The sequence below is a fragment of the Lontra canadensis genome, unplaced genomic scaffold (assembly GCF_010015895.1).
Source record: "Lontra canadensis isolate GAN:19392208 unplaced genomic scaffold, GSC_riverotter_1.0 scaffold7, whole genome shotgun sequence".
Classification (NCBI taxonomy): domain Eukaryota; kingdom Metazoa; phylum Chordata; class Mammalia; order Carnivora; family Mustelidae; genus Lontra; species Lontra canadensis.
In genome coordinates this window covers 30888653-30913481 of record NW_022631001.1, presented here as the reverse complement: position 1 = coordinate 30913481, position 24829 = coordinate 30888653, and the positions used below count along the sequence as shown (strand labels likewise).

At 39.4% G+C, this 24829-nt stretch overlaps 1 protein-coding gene across 1 annotated transcript in view; it reads right to left on the bottom strand.

The window, feature by feature from the left end:
* SYT9 (synaptotagmin 9) overlaps window positions 1-24829 on the bottom strand; it is a 196584-nt gene that overhangs the window by 108242 nt on the left and 63513 nt on the right. The window contains exon 3 of the mRNA XM_032853372.1: window positions 21977-22523. Within this exon, the coding sequence (XP_032709263.1) occupies window positions 21977-22523 (547 nt within the window). The remainder of the gene's footprint in view (window positions 1-21976; window positions 22524-24829) is intronic.

Here is a 24829-nt window from a genome sequence, read left to right as displayed (position 1 = left end):
AAGATGAAAAGAGAGGACTCCGCAGACGTATACTAAAACATTGCTGAAATAAATTAATGAAGATGCATTAAATGGAGAAACATATCATTTGTGGTTGGCAAAACTCAGTATTTTTAAGATGTCTACTCTTTCCAAATTGATTTTATAATCAATGAAACTCCAATCAAAATTACAAGTGTTATATACGTATGTTTGTGTGTTGAAAGTTAAGGTAACTACAAAATTCATATGGAAATGCAAAGAACTAGAATAATAAAAACCATTTTGAAAAAGGATGAAATTGGGTGCTTACATTATCTGATTTCAGGACTTACAAATCTACAATAATCAAGACACTGTGGAATTGGAAAAAATAAATAATAGAAAAGAATTGAGTCCAGAAATAGACCCATATATTTGATCAACTGCTTTTCTTCAAAAGTGAAAAAGGCAGTTAACGTAGATGAATTACAGTCTCGTCATGGTGTTGGAACAGTTGAATACCATATAGAGAAAAAAAAAGAATTCCAATTCATAGCTCACACTATATATAAAAATTAACTCAAAATGTATTGTAGTCACAAATGTAAGAGCTAAAGATATAAAGCCTCTCAAAGAAAACAGGAGAAAACCAGACTGCATAAATTTGAATTAGGTGAAGATTTCTTTGACATGTCTGTCAATGTATGCTCCCTGAAAGAGTAAATGGACAAAATGGACTTGAGCAAAATTAAGAACTTTTCCCTTTTAAAAGACAGTATTAAGAGAATGAAAACACAAGCTATGGCTTGAAAGAAAATGTCTGCATATCATATATTGATAAAAGAAAGACTGGCATCCATCATATATAAGAACTCTCACAATTCAATAAGAAAGCAAATAACCCAATTTAAAAATGGACAAAGATTTAAACAGACATTTCATCAGCTAAGATAAGCTGATGGTAGATAAGTATATGAAAAGGTGTTCAACATCATAAATCATTAGGGAAATACAAATTAAACCCCAGTGAGATTCCATTTTACACCTGTTAGAATGCATACAATTAAAGACCGGTTCTACCAAATGCTGGTGTAGCACGGAGCAGCAAGACCTTTCATACGCTGCTGGTGTGGATGTAAATGGTACAACCATTTCAGTAAACAGTTTGCACCTTCTTAAAAGGTAAATATCTAACTACCATATATATGATCCAGCCATTCTAATCTTATATGATTATGCAAGAAAAAGGGAAGCATATGCCCATACAAAACACATGAATGCTGAGAGCAGCTTTATCTGTAATAGTCTCACACTGAAAATAACCCAAATAATCCAGTAATAATCCAAATAAGCAATGGAAAAATAGCAGTATATCTATGTCATGGAATAGTACTCAGCCATAAAAAGATGGAATTGTTACTACATACAGCATGGATGAATCTCAAAATAATTATTTTGATTGAAAGAAGCCAAACAAAGCAGAGAACATACTGTATGGTTCTTCTGTATATAAAATTCTAGGAAAATCCCAACTATCCTATAGTGACAGAATCCAGCTCAACAGTTGCCTGGGGGATGGGGGATGGGTAGTAGGGAGGGGACATAGGAAGGGATTACCAAACGGTATAAGACAAGTTTTGGGGGTGACAAATATGTTCATTGTTTTGATTGGGGCAGTGGTTTCACAAAATATATGCATGTCAAGAAACTTACGCAGTTCATTGTAGAAAAATTATTCTGCAACAAAACTATTTTATTTTTTCAGTGTTCCAAGATTCATTGTTTATGTACCACACCCAGTGCTCCAGGCAATACGTGCCCTTCTTAATACCCACCACCAGGCTCACCCATCCCCCCCACCCTCCCCAAAACCCTCAGTTTGTTTCTCAGAGTCCACAGTCTCTCATGGTTCTTCTCCCCCTCCGATTTCCCCCAATTCACTTTCCCTTTCCTTCTCTTAATGTCCTGCATGTTATTTCTTACAGATGGCACTGGAGGAGATTATGCTGAGTGAAATATAGGTCAAGCAGAGAAAGTCAATTATATGGTTTCACTTACTTGTGGAACAAAACTATTTTTAAAAAAAATTTTAGAATGCTACTTTCCTCCTCCTCTATTACCACCGGCCTGGTGGGAGAAATCACCGTCTCCCTCCTGGCCTTCTATACACCCTGACCCTTTCCCCACTATCCTCTTGTCCATTCTCTGTGCTGCAGCCAGAATGATTTTTTTAAAGAATATAAACCTATTTGTGTCACATCACTGTTCAAAATCCTTCAAAAATTACTCATAAAATAAAGACCCAAAGACTTGTTCTTGCCTGAATTCTAGTCTCTTTTCCATTGTTTTTCTCTTTTTAACCACTCTGCACTTTCTGCTCCTGGAACTTGCCAAATTGTTTCTGTCTCAGGGGCTTTGCACCAGTCAGCTCTTTTTCCTATGACTTTGCCCTTTTCCAGGTGAACCCCTAACCTTCCTTTAGTTGCAGTTTCGATGGTATCTCTTCTAAGCACCCTTCTTTGATGCACTGATGATTTAGGTCTTGAAAGTAACACTTGCCTATGTCCCCTTTGTGGCACCCAAAACACATGTAAGTAATCAATTGTCTCTATAATTTTTAGTTTACTCTCCCTTTTTCCCATATTCCATCTCCCAAGACCATAAGCTCCAAGAGAGTACCTGATGCTTAGTACATTGCCTTGCACATAGTAGGTAGTCAAAACATTTCTTGAAAAATGATACAGACCAAGAACTCACTCCCTGAGTTCCAAATTAGACTTTTCTCAACCCACACACGTGCAATCCATCCTGTCTGACAGCCAAGTATACTTTCTCTGTAATTACTTAAGTCTCAAATTGGTAAGAACTAGAAAATGTAATGACAGAGTAGCTTAAGTATTAAATACTTTTTTTAAGTATTAAATACTTTAAAATCAAAATATTAGAAAGTTTTGCAATGTTTGACACAGCTGAACTGATCGATCAGTTGAGATTTTTAAAAAGTCAGTCACGCTCATTTTAATGATACATTTACTCTGAAAGTTATACCCCAAGATAGTTTCAAAAGTTAGTTAACAAGACAGTGAACAAAACATGAAGGAAATAGGAGGGAGATGAGGTAAGAGAGGCAGAACCTTGCAGGAAATGAAGTCACAGCTCCTGCCGAAAGCTGACCAGTGACCCAGCACCACCATGTTTTTTAGCAAAGCAGTGGCTTAGATAGACTCTCAGAGTAGCCGAGTGTATGGGGCTGGAAAGATAAAGATTGCAAACATGGCCATTTTCCAAAACAGCTTCCTAAGAAACAGCCTACCTTCCCCTCCCATTCACTCCCCCACCATGTTTATAGACTCCCCTTAATTAGAGCATTTCAGATGGAAGCATAATCCAATCTGAAAGAATATTTCCCTTGAGAGCCATCTGTCAGAATTAGACTACACTTAGCTGCTGGACAGTAAGGCTGTATTGTAAATACCACAGACTGCTTTGATTCTCCAAAGGCTCAAAACTAATTTCTAAGCAAGCAAACACCAATCCATGGGATAAGGCTTTCCGTCAGGAGCTGGCTTCTATTTTGGACACTAATGCGTCCACAGGTAGAAAATCATTAAAAGCAGTCCCAGGGGAACATTCTACCTGACGAGTCTCACCTTTCTTCAGGGATGAAACTGCCGTCCCTTGACAACTACATTAACTTTTCCTTTAGTTATTCAGGGTTGCAGAAGATTTTCATTGAACTAAGTAGTCCTGCATGTTCAACCGTGGAGCTATTGGACTATGTAAAGGGGGGACGAAGTGGAGCCCACTTCAGCATCCTGAAAAGCCGCCTCCGTCTCAGGAGCGCCCAGCTCACCATGAAGACACCTGCCTTTGGTACCCTTGCCAGGCAGCAAGCAGATTCTTGGCTACAAAAAGAGCACACAGGGTGGGGTGGTGGGGAGAAGAGGGTCCCCTCTCTCCTTCATCATCTCCCTCCTCAGAGATCATGGCAGTCGGGGTTTCTCCTGTGTCCCCACAAACCCTCTCCCCCTGTGCTGTTCTATCACACTGCAGTAGGCCCCCTGCGTCTTGCCCAGATCCCCTTCACCAGGCTGGTGCGCCCATTTCTTAGCTGCTGTGACTGTTGGCTGCTAACAGCTCATGGCTGCATCCTTTTTGGGAGAATTTCCCTCAGCTGAAGGCAGCCACCTTAAAAATGACTGGCAAGTTATGTCCTCTCCCCAGAAATGGCCTGCACCCAGTAACAAACTAGTCCAGGGTTTAAAGGCAGCCCATTCCCCCTTGGCTCAGGAAGGGACACCTCCGTGTGCTCTTATGCTCCACAACTGCCTGTGGGATCAGGCTCAAGACAGGTTTTAGTCAGACCTTCGCCTCTGCCTCCCCTGCTCCCCTGACCTCCCTACAGACTTCCCGTGAGAGCAGTGCCTCAAAAACCACCCGCACAAGAATCCCTCCCAGCCTCTGCTTCGAGGGAATCCCTGGAATCCCTACGGAAGATACACACACTAAATGGGAGCTATCCTCATTTCGTTCATTTATCCATTTTTTCACTCAAAAACAAAACAAAGACAGAGTCACAGACTTTGTCCTCAGGGGCAACCAGTTTCATGGCAGTGGGCCAGGATAAACAGATACTTACAATCAAATGGGTTCAAGGCTGTGAAGAGGTGCAAAATGGATATTTCACGAACACACAAGGGACACCTAATCGGATCTGAGTGGATATAAGGAGGGCTTAGTTAATGAGGTGATGGTGGAGTGTAGGAGTACTAAGACGAGTAACATTTAGTTGAACAGAGGAGAGGAGCCGAAGAAAAGGTCACTGCAGACAGAGAGCAGTGTGTATACAGAACACGTACAGAGTGAGCAATTAGAGAGAATAAGCTGGAACAGCAGGAGGGAATGGGACATTCACTGCTATTGGATCCTGGTCTTCTCATTCGCCGGGCTGTGATATTGCTCCTGAAACCTTCCCACGGCCCACAGGTCTGCTACCACCAGCTGCTTAATCCTGGTCCTCCACGTGAAAACCCCTTGCCCTTCCTTTTGCACAACCATTTTTATGCTTTATTTTCCATTACACATCTCCAGCTTTACAGACCTCCCTGCTTCTGCTCCCATACTCACTAACCCCTGTGATGAAGAAAATGATGCCTCTGTGTTTATCTCAAGTCAACCCCTGTACCTGTCTTTTGGATTCTGCCTCCTACCTTGTCAGGAACCTTGTTCTAATGATTATCCCACTCTCTCTGTATCTTCAAACTCTACCTTTTTCAACTTTTTGGCAGATTTTTTTTTTCACTCATTTACTTACTTATATTCTCCCTCAAAGGTGATTTTTAAATTTTTATTAATTTGTTTTTAATTTAAATACAGTAAAATTCACTGTTTTTGCTAGAGAGTTGGATGATTTTTCACAAATGCACAGAGGCTTATGCCCACTCCCACAATTACTATGGACGGCTCCATCAGTCCTCCAAATCTCCCTCTTGTCGCCCTTTTGTAGTCACTCCATCTCCTTGTTCCAACTCCTGGAAACCAATGATTTGTTGTCAGTTCCTGGAGTTCGGCATTTTTCATGATGTCATATAAATGGAATTATACAGCATGGAGCTTTCTGAGTCCGTCTGTTCTTACTTAGCACACCGCATCTGAGATTCTGCACACACTGTTCCCTTCATTACTGAATAGGATTGTATGGATGTCATGTTCTATCTCCTTACCCACTGAAGGACATTTACACTATTTCCAAGTTTTGGTAATTATGAATAAAGCTGCTATAAACCTTCACATGCAAATCCATAGAGATTTTTTATATGTGTTTTCCTTCCTCCTATAAATGTTCTCATTTCCAAGTTCCATGTAAAGTAATGAAAATATGGGTAGATTTTGTAGAGAAAAATATCAGTACCCTGCTATCTCTTTTGGGCTGTGGTACTGTCCCCATGTGCATACCCAGGAGCACTGTCCTCCTCGTTGTGGACCCCATTGTGTATAAATGGGTTACTGCAGTTCACACTCAGGTTCAATGTAAGGTTCCTGAGCATCTCCTTCTGGGCCATGGGGGCAGACCCCTTAGACTGGCTAACTTAACATTAATTTCTAACCCCCTAATCTGGCCACATTCCAGCATAGAAGACAAAAAATTGAAAATATCTTTTCAATACCATTCTTAAATGTGAATATGGTTTTTTTTTTTTTTTGACTCAGCTTTGGCCAATAAGAAATAAATCACATTGGCGTGACTTTTAAGAAAGCCTTCCCTTCCCAATGGAAAGTTTGAGAGGTAGTAAGTACTGCCCTTTCTTCTTGATGCTTATCTTTTGTCTCAAATGCAGAAGCGATGTCTAGAATCATATTATTTTATAATTGTCTGAAAGTATTATATAAGTAGACTGATAAGCTTAAAAGATTTTTAAACAGATATCAAATGTGTGAAGGAAGACGATACAAATGACCAAAGCTTTGGAAATCAAAGCTGCTAGGAATGAAAACTGCATTAATAAACTGGGAGACTCAATGGAATCGTTCCATAGCTAACAAGAAATTGCTAAGGAGAGATTTACTGAACTGAAAGACAGATCTTTAAAAATTACCTAGGATGCATCAGTAATACAAAAAAAGAGTAAACAACAATACAAACATAAAAGACAGAGTGATAGGTCTAAAAATATCTATATCCAGGAGGAAAAGAAAGAAGGTGTCAGGGAGAGACAATATTGGAAGAGATGGTGGCTGGGAATTTTCAGAATTGATAAGGCACTCATCCCCAGACTCAGGATACCCTGTGAATCCTAAGCAAGATAAACAATATATTTTTTAAAGATTTTATTTATTTATTTGACAGAGATAAAAAGTAGGCAGAGAGGTAGGGGAGGGAAGCAGGGTCCCTGCTGAGCAGAGAGCCCGATGTGGAGCTCGATCCCAGGACCCTGGGATCATGACCAGAGCCGAAGGCAGAGGCTTTAACCCACTGAGCCACCCAGGTGCCCCTAAACAATAATTTTTTAAATAAAAAATCCACAACATTCATGTTGTCATCAAGTTGCAGAACAGAGAAGAGAAAAGTATATTACAATTAGATTGCGGCTGATTTCTTAGACCCAAGAATTTGGAGGCAAGGAGATAATAGATTCATTGCTGAGAAAAAAATTATCCACAAAAACATGTCTACTCATTTTTTTTCAATTATAATTGCAAAAGAGTGATACTTTCAAAAAAATGAAAACTGAGGGAGTTAACACTGGCAGACCCTCTACTGAAACAGTATCTCAAGGATGTACTAAATATGAAAAATAATCTTTAGGGAAAGCCTGAAGAAATGGCAAACAAAGGTGGTGAATATGTGATAAATGTAAATAATCATGACTATATGAAACATTAATTATAGTGTCTAACGGAGAGGGTAAAACAGCAAGGCAAGACAGAAACAAAACACTGGGAAATAATAACACGTTAGCTGGAATGGGGGTGACTGGAGCTAAGAGTTCCAAGATAGAAGTATAGTTTTGATTTACTTCTTCATTTATTCAATTAACCATACATGTTACAATTTTTAGGAAATACTAAACAAACAGAAATGGAGAGTATAGCTTATAAATTAGTGGAAGGAAGAAAATGAAACAGGAAGAAAACTTAATTCAAAACAAAATAGGGGGGCACTTGGGTGGCTCAGTCAGTTAAGCAGCTGCCTTCGGCTCAGGTCATGATTCCCGGTCCTGGGATTGAGCCCTCCATGGGCTCCCCGCTTCAGCAGGGAGCCTACTTCTCCCTCCCCCTCTGCCTGCTGCTCTGACTACTTGTGCTCTCTCTCTCTGTCAAATAAAGTCTTTGAAGGAAAGTAGGAAAAAATATCAGGACTAAAATGAGCATAATATAAAAGAGTAGAAATAACCCCAAACTACTAATGTTCACAGTGACATAAATAATCTCCCTTGTTAAGAGTCAATGGTTTTCAGAATATATCTTTTAAAATCCAGCTTTACCTTGGTTACAGTACTCATATTTACAATATAAGGATATAGGAAATTCACAAGTAAAAGAACAGAAAAAAAATGTAAGACAAAACTAACTGAAAAGAAGATTTTATAGTTCTATAAATACCAGAAAGCAAAAAAAAAAAATTATTTAGGTAACAAGAGACACCAAATAATGATAAAAGGCTTAAGTGGCCAGAAAAATATAACAAGTGCCAATATTATAAATATAAATACACACACACAAACACAGACACACACACGAAGCAAAGACTGATAGAACTACAAAAAGAAACTGAAAATCTATGATCATAGTAGATTTCTAAGCACGTTTTATCAATAACTGGTATGTTAGAAAAAAATATCAATCAGGATATGGATGTGAGTAATGTATAATCTTTTCAAGCACATATAGTATATTTATAAAAACTGAGGTAATAGAGAACATAAAGCAAATCTCAACACATATCAAATAATATGCAAAATATCATCTGTATTATCTGATCACATTCTAATTAATTTAGAGCAATAACACTTTAAAAAGACTATTAAATGTGAAATTTTAAAAACATGCTTTGAAGTAAAATATATAAATCAAAGAAAAAACCATACTTGATATTAGAAAACACTTAGATCTGAATGATAATGACAATGCTAAATATCGAAATTTGTGGACACCCAGTTAAAGCAGTACTTTGAAGGAAATTTAGAGCCTTCAACGCATATTTAAAGTTTCAGTTCCGCAGATGAATCAGCCTTGGAGCTCTCATAGGGCCCCTGTAGCTAACAACATTGTACTGCACATCTAACATCTGCCAAGAGGGTAGATTGTACACTGATATTCTTGCTACACGAAAATACTATTACCACTATTCATAATAATAAGAACAGAGAAGGTGGGAGGAAACTATGGGAGGTAAAAGATATGTCAATGGCCTTGATGGAGGTAATGATTTCATGAATGCATACTTATCCTTAAACCCATTGAGTTGCAGACATTACATATGTTCAGTTTTTCACATGTCAATCATGCCTCAATAAAATGGGCTGAAAAAGACTGAAAGTTACTGACCTAAAGATATAAATGAAGAAATAAGAAATAACTGAATAAGCCCAAAGAATTAAAAAAAATCATCACAGTCAAAAGAAGGAATAGGAAACAAAAATTAAAGATAAGTAATAAAACTAAACATTGGTTCTTTGAAAAGACTAATAAAAATTGACAAACCTTCAATGATACTGATCAAAGAAAAAGAGAACAGGAGAAAATAGTTAATATTAGAAATGAGAAAAAGGACCTAACCACAGATGAGGCAGAAAATAGAAAGATAAAATTATTAATAACTCCAAATCAATGCATTTAAAACACAGAAAAAATCTAAATCCCTAAATCAGATTTATAAAGAAATAGACAACTTGTGTAGTATAGTAACAAAGGAATGGAATCAACTTTCCCCAAAGTAAACACCAGACCCAGAAGGTTGTGTGGGCCAATTCTGCTAAACACCGAAAGAAAAGATTATTCCAATTGTACACAAATTCCTCAAGAGAACAGGAAGAGAGAGTGCTCCATCGACTCAGTTTGATCATGAAACCAGATAAACAGAAAACAAGAAAATAAAATCAGAGGCTGATCTCATTCATGAATTTAGTTGCAAAAATCTTTAACAAGATATTAACCAAGAGACGCCTGGGTGGCTCAGTAGGTTAAGCGTCTGCCTTGGGCTCCGGTCATGATCCCAGGGTCCTGGGATTGAGCCCCACATTGGGCTCCCTGCTTAGCGGGGAGCCTGCTTCCCTCTCTCTCTCTGCTTGCTGCTCCCCCTGCTTCTGCTCGTTGACTCTCTCACTCTCTCTTTCTGACATATAAATAAAATATTTTTTAAAAAAGATATTAACCAAATAACTGAATACACATATATTGATGTATACCGATGTATATGAAAACTAACACATCATGAACAAGTTGAATTTATCATAGAAATGTAAGTTTTTACCAAAATTAGAAAATAAAGCAATATACTTTATATCACATTAAGAGATGAAAGGAACATAAGATCATCTAGATAAATTCATAAAATTCATCTGATAAAATTCAATACCCATTCAGGTTTTCAAAGCCTATAGCCAAAGTCCTACTTACTATGGAAATTCAAAGCATTCCTTTAAAAAAATTATTTATTTATTTTAGGGGAGGGCAGAGGGAGAGAGAGAGAGAATCTTGAGCATGTTCCACATTGGGCATGGAGCCCAAGCAGGGCTTGATGCCATGACCTTGAGATCATGAACTGAGCCGAAATCAAGAATCAGAGGCTTAACCCACCCAGGTGCCCCTCAAAGCATTCCCTTTAAGATAAGGAACAAGGCAAAGATCACTCTATGGGCCTTTGTACTGGCAGTCCTAGCATATGCAATAAAGCAAGCAAAAGGGATGGTGTGGGGACAAAAATCAAAAGGAAAAGTAAAAACAAAACTGTCCTTACTCATGCATGGAATAACTGTCAGCGTAAAAGAATCTGTGGTCAATTAATTAGAGAGCGGAGCAATACTACGTGTTGGAGAGAGCGTAGACCAAGATGGGCTCAAACACCGCTGCTGGTCAAACCTCTTTGAGATAGAATGTTCCTTGATCTGGCAACTACATTCCCAGGTATAGACCCTAACAGAAATTCTTGCACATGTTTACCAGGAGGATGTACAGAAAGCATACATACAGTAGCATTTCCTAAAATAGGAAAAACTTAAATTAATTCAAATATCCATTGACAAGAGACTAGATAAATAAGGATGGTACACCACACAATGGAATGCTAAAACACCCCTGACCAAAATAAAAAAAAACTATAGTATCTACATAAACATAAATGGTTCAAAACAAAAATACTAAAAATAGCAGTTTGCAGAAGAATATATACAATATAATTTCTCCACATAAATTTCAAAAATAGGTAAAACTGAACAACCTATTCTTATGTGGTAAGTGATTTAAAAAACAAGGGAAGTATAGATATAAAATTCAGTTTATTGGGGCATACGGGTGGCTTAGTTTTAAGTTTAAGCGTCCAACTCTTGATTTTTGGCTCAGGTCATAATTTCAGTGTTGTGGGATCGAGCCCCACATTGGGCTCTGCACTCAGCAAGGAATCTGCCTACGATTCTCTCTCCCACTCCCTCCGCCTCTCCCCTCCACCTGCTTACTCTCTCTCTAAAAATAAATAAATAAACATAAAATAAAATTCAGTTTATGAATTATCGCTGGGGTAATCTGGGGGATGAAAGAAGGGCACAGAGAGAGCTTTAAAGAGATAGACAATGTTCTCTTTCTTGACCTAAATTCTGGATAGATGGATGTAGATTTTGTTATTATTGTTAAATCATACATATACATTTTATATACTCTTGTATGTGTCATATATGTCATGTAATAAAGCAAATGCTTTGCCCTCTGCAAAGGTAAAACCTATCCAAGTCTCTGTCAGAGACCTGCAGTTTTTTCCTTCAGATGTTCTTCTCTACAGTTCTACCACTTCTCACTACCTCTGAATAATCTTGATGTCAAGGGGACAACTGACATCATTTTTTTTTAAAAAACCTCTTTATGATCCTCTTCCAGAAATGCAGCAGGAGCCCTAAACCCCACACATTGAAAAGGCAAAGCACAAAGACCAGCCCTGTTTGTGCTGCCACCATAGCTGCAGAGCAGGGTCTGGCAGCAAGAAATGAAGTTTGTTTCAGTCACTACATGGCTGTAGCTACACGTCGGTGGGATTCAGAGATTTTCACAACAATTCAGCTCATGAGAGACCCTAGGGGGAAGGCTGACTCCACCCACATCCTCATTATGGAAGGAAGGTGGCTTCCACGTCATCACCTGGAAATTAGGGCTTTCTATGGGGTTTTTCAAATTGCTGTTCCCTTAGGATCCATTGTCCAACAAGTCTTAGTATTTTCAGACCTAAATGCAGAGTTGTATTAAGCCAGCTTTTATTAACTGGCACCAGCTTGCAAGAGCCAACGTGAGCATCTTCTGCCAATTCCACCTTCAGTGATGTCACAATGGTAGCTTGAAATCAGCTCTGCTAGGAGCATATACATCATAGAAATAGACAAATGCGACAGATCAGGTCCCCTTTTACTCCCTCCACTCCCACCAGCCAGATGTTACACATCTACCACTGAATCTGACATAGCCATACAATCATGATAGTAACGCAGTACTAAGGGTACAGTGGAATGAAACAGGATTAAATAAATAAACTTCTTTAGTAACTGAAGACTGCCTGCTCCATTTGCATTCGACTGGCCTCCCTGAATACTTATATTTCCTCCTGAGTGGTTCCAGGTATCTACCTCTTTCAGGTATAAAAATGGCCTCAGGGAGTTGGAAGACAGGACAGGAAAATTCCTCCATCAGCCACTGAAAAATACGGGACTTTGCAATGACCCACAAAGTCAAATTCTGATGGAAATGTAAAGTTGTAAAATTCCTAACATTAAAAGAGAGTCTATGCTATTGGAAACTGAATTAGGGTTCATATTGGCATGGAGGAAACCACATGAAAACTCTGTCAGCTCCCCCAAATTAGAGTCTAGCTGGGATGATCACAGGTTTCCAGAAAAGGTCTCTGAATCAGTTTCTAAGAGTGCCATTGAAAGAGAGATTTTTGAACGCTCAATGCCTATTCACCAGGAAGTCAGTGATGACTGTAGTATACAAAAATGTCAAGATTCAGACATGACAACCAATATTCACCCAGATGGCTAAATTCAAGCTCTCCCAACTCTGAAATTCCCCCAATGCTATCTTCTCTTTGTTGACTGATACATGTCCCACAGAGATGCATCAACTATTACTGATTGGTACAGCTTCAGTTGAGAGATTTAATTAAACTACTGTTTTTACACTCAATAATTGCCATTTTGTTCCTTCACAGGAAGGTGTGAGGATTAGCTTTTATTTGACTGCTAACTTTTATAAAATCTATAATCTCCTTGGAGAAATAAAGAACCAAATTTTTTAAAAATGAAAAGATTAGTTTATGGATTTTGGCACTGCAAAACACTATCCAACCAAGTCAGTCCCTAGAGCCTCACCAAATTAGTCCCTCCTAAGGGGCTGCATTGTATTCAGTAAGTCCATATTAATTATTTCACTTCTAGGCACCATTTTAGAGGCTGGGCACATAGTAGTGAACATGCCAGATATGGTCTATGTGCTTACAGAATAGTCTAATGGGGAAGAAATGAAATTGAACAAATACATACAAGAAAGTACAAGAAGGAATGACAAAAGTACAGAAGGTCATGGAAACAAATAACAAAAAACCTACCCTCCTAGTCCAGGTCTCAGATACATGTTCTCTGAGAAAGTGTGGCATTTAAGTTGGGATCTATGAGCTTAGTAGGAGTTAGCTAGGTAAAGAGAAGTAAACCAGCATATATGATAATTTTGAGACATCTTTTCATGAACTGACCGAATTGGCTGTTGAAAACCTTATTCCTAATTCCTGTTGGGCCATTACTCAGCTGTGTGACCTTGGCTGAATCTCCTAAAGGCCTCCACACCTCAGTATTATGTGCCAAATGAGGATTTCAGATTACAGGACCTCTAAGAATCTTTCTGGCTATTCAATCGCAAGGCAAACCTATGATACACAGATTACTACTCAGCACAAGGAAAAACTGCTTTTTTGAACAAACTTTGAGCAATATAATATAGCACATGGTATTTCCAGCAAGAGGGGAGATGTTCACAGAAACTGCTCCAGGTAAAAATACTGGATTACAGAATCATTTTTAATACATCACAAAGCAAAAAAGCAAACAAGAACTTTTCCCTTGCATAAGACTTGGTCTAGGTAAAGCAGGGAAAAAAAGTCTCCCCCCTGCCAGTTTCTAACCATTAATGCAAGCCTGCAATTACACATTAGGAGCCTGCATTCACCCTACCTCTCTGTGGCCCCCAAATCCTCAAGCTCAAAATTTAGTTTAGAATGGTTCCATGTTGGTTAACTCACAAATCATCTCTGAAGGAATGCACTTTAAACCCAGAGCTTGAAATTTTCCACTGACAAAGTTCCAAGCCAGATGAGCTCACAATCACAAATCACTAAATACAAGGGGCAATAAGGCAAGATGAGTTAGAGTCAACGGAAAAAACAAACAAACAAACAAAATCAGAGCTGCAAAGTTGGAGTTAAGAGTAAAAGAACATAAAAACGTCTATGTATAGAATGATAAAAGAAATAAAAAAGGGACCTGAAAGTATGCTGAAAGAAACAAACAAAGACTATCAAAGATATTAGGCAAAGTAAATGGGTGAGAATTTTCCAGAAATGATGAAACAATCTCATATTCAGGAATCCCAATAAATCTCAGTCAGGATAAATAAAAAGAAATCACCACTTAGCAATGTTAAACTACAGAACACTAAAGAGGAAAGCAAGATATTAAAAGCAAGAAGAAAGAAAAAAATTACAAGGGAATAAATATTCTATGAAATGTCAGCTTCTCAAAAGCAACTGGAGGTCAGAGGGCTATGGAATGATGGCTTTGTAATGCCAAAATCAAAACAGCTGAAAGTTTTAAGCCCCCCACTTGTTATACCCAGAAAAACATTCTAAGAACAATAGCAAAATAATGACATATTCAGAACTGTGGCTTTCAGTTAAGGTTATTGCCAGCCCACAGATACCCTAAGGAGGGTATCTAGGGGAATAAATATCCCAACCTCATTCTCCTCCCTTGCATACTTCCTAAACCTAAACAGAAGTCAGAGACTAAAAGAGCTCTTTTTAGTTCAAAGAAAAATAAACAAAACCCACCAAAGCCACTAGGAGCACCAAGGAGGAGCAAAATTAAAATATCCAGAGTAATCTCCCAACTGATTTTATATATCAAGAATTACCTTGGGGCACCTGGGTGGCTTAGTGGGTTAAGCCTCTGCCTTTGGCTCGGGTCATGATCTCAGGGTTCTGGGATGGAGCTCTCTGCTTGGCAGGGAACCTGCTTCCCCCTCTCTCTCTGCCTGCCTCTCTGCCTACTTGTGACCTCCCTCTCTGTCAAATAAATAAATAAAATCTTCAAAAAAAAAAAAAAGAATTACCTTGACTCCAATCCAGATAAGGGCCATATGAGAAAGTAAATGACATGTATCACTCATCAGGACAGATTAAAAAAAAAATCTAAACAACATATTTGCAATGTATAAAACAGGTAATACATCAAAGCTAGTTTCAATCATACTAGGAATAAAAGATTGTTTCAAAATTAGAAAACTGATTAATATATTGAATAAAACAGCAAATTAAAGCAGAGAAAAAACTTCGCAGGATCATAGCAAGTTAAAGCAGAGAAAAACCTGGGGCACCTGGGTGGCTCAGTCAGCTGAGCATGCGACTCTTGATTTCAGCTCAGATCATGATCTCAGGGTCGTGGGATCAAGCCCCATGTTGGGCTCGACGCTCAGTGTGAAGTCTGTCCCTTTCCCTCTGCTCCTCCCCCCTACTCAAGCTGACTATCTCTAAAATAAACAAATACAATTTTTAAGAAAAATAAAGCAGATGGGCATGGGTGGCTCAGTGGATTAAGCCTCTGCCTTTGGCTCAGGTCATGATCTCGCCACGAATAGGGTTCTCTGCTCAGCGGGGAGCCTGCTTCCCCCTGCCCTCACCTGCCTCTGCCTACTTGTGATCTCTCTCTGTCAAATAAATAAAGAAAATCTCAAAAAAAAAAATAAAGCAGAGAAAAGCCTCACAGGATTATAGCACTTGACAAAACAAATGTTTATAATAAAAAATCTTAGTCAACTTAGAATGGAGGGATATATTCTTTTCTTTTTTTTTTGAAGGATATATTCTTAATACGATAAAGACATCCACAAAATATCTACGCCAAATTGTACTCCATGAAAATGTTAAAGACATTTCACTTAAAAGTAGGAATAAGCCAAGGATGACTACTACCATAAATTATTATTTGGTATTATACTGGAAATCTTAGTCTGTGAACTAAATTAAAAAATAAATAAAAGCATACAAATTAGGGAACAAAAAAACAAAACTATTACAATTCACCTGTCTAATTATCTACAAAGAAAATTCAGAAGATTCTGTAATCAAATTACGAGAATTAGTAAGAATTTTGCAAGATTGTCAAATTGAAGATAAATATATAAAATTTAAACTGCATTACTATACAGCAGCAGAAGTTAGGAAATGTAATTTTAGAAAAAATGCTACAGTTGACCCTTGAGCAATGTGAAGGTTAGGGATGCTGATGCCCCAAGACTTAATTATTAATAGCCTACTGTTGACTAGAAGCCTTACTGATAACATAGTTAATTAACACATATTTTATATGTTACCTATATTATATATTGTATTCATATAATGAAATAAGCTTGAGAAAAGAAAATCATTAGAAAGAGAAAATACATTTTTTGTATTTTGTACTGTATTTATGCAGGGAAAAAAATGCATGTGTAAGTAGATCCACACAGTTCAAACTCGTGTTGTTCAAGGGTCAGCTGTGGCTGAAATAATGAAAATGATAGCAACTACCAATACATCTAATAAGAGACATGCAAGACCCTCATGAAGAAAACCATAATGAAAGAATGAAAGAATTTTAGTTTTTCATGAATAGACTCAATATCACAAAACATGCAAAATTTTCCTGTCAATCTACAGACTTCATACAATTCCAAACAAATACCAGAAAGAATTATTAATTTGATGGTTTGATTCATTGATTCTTTGATTTGACGTGAAAGGTCAAGTATCAGCCAAGACTGAATTGAAGGAAAAGCAGACTAGAGGACTGTTCTTTCAGATATTATGCCTTATCATAGAGCAACAGTAATTTGCAAATTGTGCTATAGTTAGATACAGTCAAAAAGAACAAAATAAAGAAAAATGATTCCAGAAACAGACTCTTCATATATGGAAACCTATATAGGACAAAGCATGCACTGCAGACTACTGAAAAAACTATGTCAGAAAATTGATTATCCATAGGGAAAAGCATGGATGCATCAGGGACTGAATGTTTGTGCCACTGCCTTACCCCCAATTCATGTATTGAAGCCCTAACCCTTAATGTGAGGGTATTTGGAGATGGGTCCTTTGGGAGGCACTTAAGTTTAGATGGGGTCATGATGGTGGGGACTGCATGATGGGATTTGTGTCATCATAAGAGAAAGGGGTGCCTGGCTGGCTCAGTCGGTAGAGTGTGCAACTCCTGATCTCAGGGTTGTAAGTTCAAGCCCCATGTTGGTGGTAGAGATTGCTTAAAAATAAAAACTTAAAAAAAAAAAAAAAAGAAAGAAAAGAGAAAGAGACCAGAGTGCGCGCGCGCTCTCTCTCTCTCTCTCCTCCACATGAGGACACATTGAGAACATAGCTGTCTGCAAGGCAGGAAGAAAGCTCTCACAAGGAACTGAATCTGCCAACACCTTGGTCTTGGACTTTTCAACCTCTGGAACTATGAGAATTCATAGTTATTTGAATATAAATTTATCATATTTCAACCTCTGGAATTCATGTTGTTTCAGCCACCCAGTGTATGATACGCTGCTACAGCAGCCTGAGCTAACACAGGGTGCCTGCACTCCACTATACAAACACTTTCATTCTGGGTGAACTAAATTCATAATTAGGAAAGTCAAAACTTTAAAACTTCTAACAGAAAACACAGGAGAAATATCTTTATGACATAGGGTAAGGAAGGATTTCTTTAAAAAGACACAAAAGCATTAACTTATGAGGGAAAATATTGTTATGTGTTTTACTACATTAAACATAAGACCCTCTATTGATCAACAGATATGGTCATAAATTGAGAGATGATGCCTGTTAATACACATCACCAACAAAGGATTTGCCTCCAGCCTATACAAAGAACATATATGAATCAATAAGGAGAAAAAAACAAGAGGAAAAGGTGCTGAATAAGCATTGTGCAAAAAAGGAAATGTGGATGACCATCCGAAGATGATCAACCTTGACAACCAAGGAAATATGAATTACTTATCATGTCACAGGCAGGCACATACACACATACTAAACAGTGTGGCAACTATAAGGGTTGGTGAGAATGTGGAGCATGAAGAACTGTCGTACCTCACCAGTGGGAGGATGAAATTGGACAGTCGCTGTGGAAAGGAAGTCCACGAGGCCTAGAAAAGTCCAACACGTGTCCACCTTACCTCTATCAGGGATACATCCTAGAGGAATTATTGCATATGTGAACTAGGAGATTTGCACAAAAATGTTCTCTGGAGTATTATTCATAATTATTAAAAAACAAATAAGCACCCAAATATCATCAATACAAGAACACTAATTTGTCATCTACAATCAACGGAATATTATATAGCAATGGAAACACATGAACCACCCATCTACTGATCTCTCTTGTTAAATGTCACAATCAAAGTGGGCTGAAAAAAAAGAAGTCAAAGAAGAGCTATGAAAAGCAGAAACAGACAAAACCAAATACTGTATTGTCTTATAAATATGTCACAATATATATAAAATTCAGAATAGTGCTTTCCGCTTGGCAGGAGTGGATCTAGAGGGAAGGAGAGGAAGGAAGACATCATCCCAAGGGTCAGCAGAAGTACTGGTTCTGGTCTATTCTTCAGATGAACAATGGGTTCATGCCTGTTCATTTAATTATTCGCTTATTAATCTGTATGTGTACATTATATACACTGTGTTGTATACATGCTATATTATAAAGATTATTTATTTCCTTTAGAAAGAGAGAGAGCATTGAGTGGGAGGGGTAGAGGGAGAAAGAATCCAAAGCAGACTGTGTGCTGAGACCAGAGCCTGAAGCAGGGCTCGATCTCATGACCCTGAGACCAAGACCTGAGCTGAAACCAAGAGTCAGACCCTTAATGTACTATGCCACCCAGGTGCCCCCTATGTGCTATATTACAAAAACAGAAACTTGGCAAGCCTCAGACCTTCATGCTCAGTCTCTATACAAAGTCACAATCAAAATAGCCTCAAATAATAATTTTGAAAATGGAATTTTAAAAACTACACGGTCGTTTTTAAAATTTTTTCTCACAAGACTGTGAGTTTTTTTCTCACAAGAATGAGAAGCCTGTTGGTGGGAATGCAAGCTGGTGCAACCACTCTGGAAAACAGCATGGAGGTTCCTCAAAATGTTGAAAATAGAACTACCCTATGACCCAGCAATTGCACTGCTGGGTATTTACCCTAAAGATACAAACGTAGTGATCCGAAGGGGCACGTGCACCCAAATGTTTATAGCAGCAATGTCTACAATAGCCAAACTATGGAAAGAACCTAGATGTCCATCAACAGACGAATGGATAAAGAAGAAGTGGTATATATACACAATGGAATACTATGCAGCCATCAAAAGAAATGAAATCTTGCCATTTGCGACGACATGGATGGAACTAGAGGGTATCATGCTTAGCGAAATAAGTCAATCGGAGAAAGACAACTATCATATGATCTCCCTGATATGGGAGGAAGTGGAGATGCAACATGGGGGGTTAAGGGGGTAGGAGAAGAATAAATGAAACAAGATGGGATTGGGAGGGAGACAAACCATAAGTGACTCTTAATCTCACAAAACAAACTGAGGGTTGCTGGGGGGAGGGGGTTTGGGGTTATGGACATTGGGGAGGGTATGTGCTATGGTGAGTGCTGTGAAGTGTGTAAACCTGGAGATTCATAGACCTGCACCCCTGGGGATAAAAATATATGTTTATAAAAAATAAAATTAAAAAAAAGAATGAGAAGCCTGAAACTAATTTAACATTGTATGTCAACTATACTTCAATAAAAAAATAAAAAACAACTATATGGCAGATTATAAAATAATCTGTAATTCCATTCTAAGAACCTGCCCTCTCCTGCTGGTAACCCAAAGGCCTAGATCAATGCTCAAAATATTTGTTGTTCACCTGAGGAAAGGGTGAGAATTTTGAAGCCTTTACCTGTATCAGTTTTCCTCCTCATAAATAATTTTACAGTCTCCTCAACTCAGTGGAAATCTAGGATTTTCCAACAACAGACACGGACACTTTTACTCCCAGGAGAGTGTTAAAATGGCCACCATCTCAATGCCTGGAGGTCTCTGCAGGCTGCCATTCTATACTCTCATCCCATGGGAAACTGGTCTACATGTTTCCACCACTCAGTATTGCTCTGCCTATAAAGTCTCTAGAAGTCCGCTCACAGCAGGATCCCTGTTGAGCTTTGTGATAATCATTCCAGTGATTTTGCGGAATCCATTTGTCAAACAATATAAATGGATGTCCTCCCAGATTGTGTGACCAACCCCGGTCAAGGAGCATCCTTGTTGGCCAGCAGTGTCTCAGCTCATTCCCCGGGGGACTCGGTAACTGCTCCAGTAAACGAGTTCCTTCTTGAGCCCCTCGTATCTTAGTATACGCAGTCTGCCCATTTTGTTACCTCCTGATTTTGGCAACTGGGATTGGGAAACAGTCTTTGCTTTCCCCAGCACCCATTTTTGGATTTACAGATATCAACCTTTACAAGATTGACGAGATCTGTTCCTTCTCCAATCTCCCAAATCATCTTACTTTCATCAACTGCTGTTCCCTGTGCCTTTTCCAGTTCTTTCTTTACTTTCCTCATCGTTATGATAAAGGCCAGCCAAACTCCATGCTACACCTTGCTTCTGAGTAGCAGGACACACCTGGCACCGAGATCTTGCGACACGTGAAGAGGAGGCATCTCTTGGAACAGCCAAAGTGCAGGTGAGACCCCAGTTCACAAAGGCAGCCAAGCGTGAGAAAGTACTAGTGTGAGGATTTGGCCATTGGGCAGAGATTTTGTGTGTTCTCTTCCTGAACAGAAAGGGAGCCTTTCCCTGATTGGACTCCAAACTCAAGCTGGATCATCATTTGAGCTGAGGAAGGATTGTGGTGCTTGGTGCCTTTGGATGCCAAGGCAGAGAATGAAAATTATCCTGGCCTCAGAAGGACTTGTATTCTAGGAGACATGTGAGCAGAATTGCCTGAGGCAATCTGGATGGGAGTAAAGAAAAAAGTGGCTTTAAAATATCAGAGGTACTGGGGCACCCATGCAGCTCAGATGGTTAAGCATCTGCCTTAGACTCAGGTCATGATCTCAGGGTCCTGGGGTTGAGCCCCAAGTGGGGCTCCCTGCTCAGCAGGGAGTCTTTCTCCCTCCCCCTCTGCTGCTCCCCTGCTTGTGCTCTCTCTCTCAAATAAATAAAATTTAAAAAGTAAAATATCAGTTACCTAAGAGAGTCCCTCTTTCTTCTCTATAAGGAGTGTCAATACACATGTGCAGGACGGTGAGAAGGATGGAAATGGAGTAATAATATCACCACTGCGATCTCATTTAAAATGTAAACATGGGTATGTGGTGTCACTTCATAGCACTTCTGCCCTCTCTCCTGAGCTCTAGATTGGATGTGACCTTCCATAGATGAGCTTTGTTGGTATCTGCAGATCTTTTCAGACTGAACTCCTTACCATTTTGATTCTTTGCTTAAAAATGTGGTGCCAACTCTCTGCAACCATTCTCACTTCTGGGATTAAAGAGGAAGATCTGATCATGGCAAATGCAGCTGAGCTGACCTGGGAACATGCTCAAGGACTTAATGCTCTCAGAGAGTCTGGCAGCGGTCTTGTAGCTGCAGATTACAGTTAATAGGATGCCAGGATCCATTTAGCACAAATAACCTAAGAAAGCTCTACAGAAAATGTGGTAAGGAGGGCAGATAATATCTTCTGCCAATTAAGGAAGAACTAAGAATTAGAAAGCAGAAAAGAGAGAATGTTATGCTTCATGCTGTTTTCATGAATAATTCTGGGAACTTCTAAAATGAATATTGTTAAAGACCTGTTTCTGGGAAGGTACAAGAAGGTTCTGAAACAACAGCTATCCAGACACTGACGTGAATTTTATACTTCGTCCCCACAATAAAATAAGGTGTAAATAATCTGTTTGCATGCAGACCGAGAAGCCGCCCCCAGAATGGAGAAATGCTGGACTTACATTGGTGACATACTCGATATCCTTCCAAAGGATGCACTCCCTGGGGAAATCGGCCAAGTCTAAGAAGTGCTCCACCACCACTTGGCCGATTAGGTCATGGCGAGAGAACCTGTCAAAGTCATACACAGAGAAGTGAAGCTTCCGGGCCGCAAGGTCATTGTAGGGAACTGGAAACAAAAACACTTCATCAAACACCGGGTTCAGGGTCTTCCTGTGAACTTTAGTCTGGTGTTTGGTTTTCCGATCGGGAAGCAAATAGATCTTGACGTAAGGATCTGAAGTCCCGGAAAAGTCCTTGGCAGGCAAATTGACAGCTTTGTGAATCTTCACTATGAGCTGCTCTAAGTCACAGTCATATTTTAAAATGAAATTCAGTTTCCCACAGGCTTTGCTGTTACCCCTTGTCCCATCATCAGTATCCAGTGACCTCTGCTTATATAACTCTGGTTTAATTCGACCAATTCCAGTCAACTGTTCCTGTTTCTGAAGCTGCTGGATATTGAAGTCCGGGTTTGACAGGTTGAGTTGTCTTCGGATTGAATTATGCCTTGAGTGAAGAGCAAGAGAGAACAAAGTTACGACCTGATTAGCCACAGCTCTTTCAGAAACTTGTGCCTGGGATGTAGGTAGCCTGTTATGTGTTGTTAAGAGCTTAGATCTGTGGGCTTTTTTTTTTTTTTTGGCCTAAATTCAAAATGCTCATCAATGTGAGTAAGCTGCTCCCCAAGGCTTGAAGCTCAAAAGTGAGGCTTGGTATCAGGAAATGAATCCACTAACACATGACCTTGGGAGCTTTAAAGGTTGAATGCACTTTCAAGAAGAATATGGCGTTAAAGAAGCTCATTCGGCCAGCAGAATGGAAAGGTTTGTACAAACTGCTTTAAAAATAAAACTGTCCATCTTTACGTATAATGTCATCCTGAAACTGAAACACTAAGCTACATGTTGTCTTAGGGAGAATGCATCCATCTCTAAAATCACATAGAATTTCCTGTCACTGGCTTATAACTTTATTAGTAAGTAAGTTCTTGCTGGCTCAAATCAAAGCATTTCAGCGCAAGAGCACAGTTTTTGCTCTCGTGAGAATGTGTGTGACAGGCTGCGTCTGCCTGTGGCGGACTGTGCTGGCTCTGACAGGTACAAATGGCAGCTCCGTGACAGTGTTTCCGTCACACCACGTGGGGGATTGGTGATCAGGGGGAGGGGTTTTATTTCTGTCATAAACACGAAGAGTATAAAAATTAAAGGTAAGCTATCCTCAGTGTACATAAGGATTCAGAGAAGGTTGAATACTGGTATTTGCAAATTAAATATTTGCTGACAGAATCTACTCTTCACCCTAAAAGCTTATTGCTTTGGGTTAGTGGTTCCCTGGAATTCTCTTTGAAACCTACCTTACCTGTGTGAGTCCTCATGAATTGAGAGAAGGAGTCATTACATGCAAGGATGTTTTTAATGTTATTTGTGTTGTTTTCAGCCCAGAGTTCAGAGTCACTGTATTGTATCTTCTGCTCTCTCTCAATAACCCTAATTAAAGTAGCCTCTCTCCACCAGTAGGTGGAAGGGGACAGCCAGGCTGTCTCTGAAGGACTGACAAATTATTGGAGAGGCAGAGTAAACATTTGAGTTTGTCTTCTTTTCCTTTATGAAACGAAGATGTAAAATGGCATTACTAGACCCCCAAACATGTTTGTGATATAGACACTGTTATGCTGAACACTCCTCTTTATCCTCAGATATGCTCCTGGCTACTCATCACCCACCTGGTACGACAGGAACCATCACAGAGCTGTCAGGTGCACCTGTCACAGCCAACACAGCCCACTGCAGGCGGAAACACCCAGGCACGTACATTCCCATATGTGCAAAAACCATGTGGTCTGAAAGTCTCTGTTGTCAGATTTTTATTTCTTACAAGGAAATCCACCATCTTAAGTCTTTCTTAGCATCATATGATTTCTTGGGGGAGGGGAAAGAGCAGGGGATGCTGTTAAACACCTAAAACAGGCCCCCTGTGCTAGTACAGCTCGGCCATTCCCTGTCCAGACACTGACCCTTTACACTGCTGGAACAGAGCTCCAGTCTCACTCTACTGGGATATCTGGGCAGAAGGGACTGGCAGGGAGCGGTCAGCGTCCAGCCCTATGAAGAGGCCATAAGGGGCTGGGGCCCATTCTGGCCTCTGCTATTGACTTTTTCCACCAGGCTGGATTCAAACAAGGGCCATGCTTGGGTCTGGTGTCAGTTCCCGCCTACAAGAGGCCGTCCCAGAACTGTCTAGTGATGCTGTTTGAATACTCAAGTACTCTCTCAAGGCCTACAAGACATATTTTCTTTGGGCCAATGTCTGACGGAACACATGTCCTGTGTCAAAGCTAGACCCAGAGCCTGCCACTCGGCTACCACTTGTCTCCCAAGGTGAGTGCTGAGCAGACTCTCTGTGCATAACAACTCATCTCTGGGTTTTCTGAGTACTGGCTTTAGTCTTCTCATAGCAACATTTTGTCTTAACCCTATCTGGGTTAAGGTAGGACTAGGCCTGCCAAGTAAATTAAAATTTGTAAATTTAAAATACACAAATCTGACTGCTTAGCAATAGAACATATTCCATTTTACCTGTATGTCTTCTAGACAAGAAATCTGAACAGAAATCAGTCCCATGTTCTCTGCTCCTCCTGACCACAGCGGATTGCCAGGGGACTGAGGGGGTGGACTGGGGAGGGCATCACGAAGAGATCTTACTTCAAAGACCAAAACAAGATCCCAACTGCACAGGATGCTTCCATTCAAAATTCCAATAGAGCCGAAGATTCTTTTTAAAAATCAAGCAAAGATATGAACATTATTATCTAC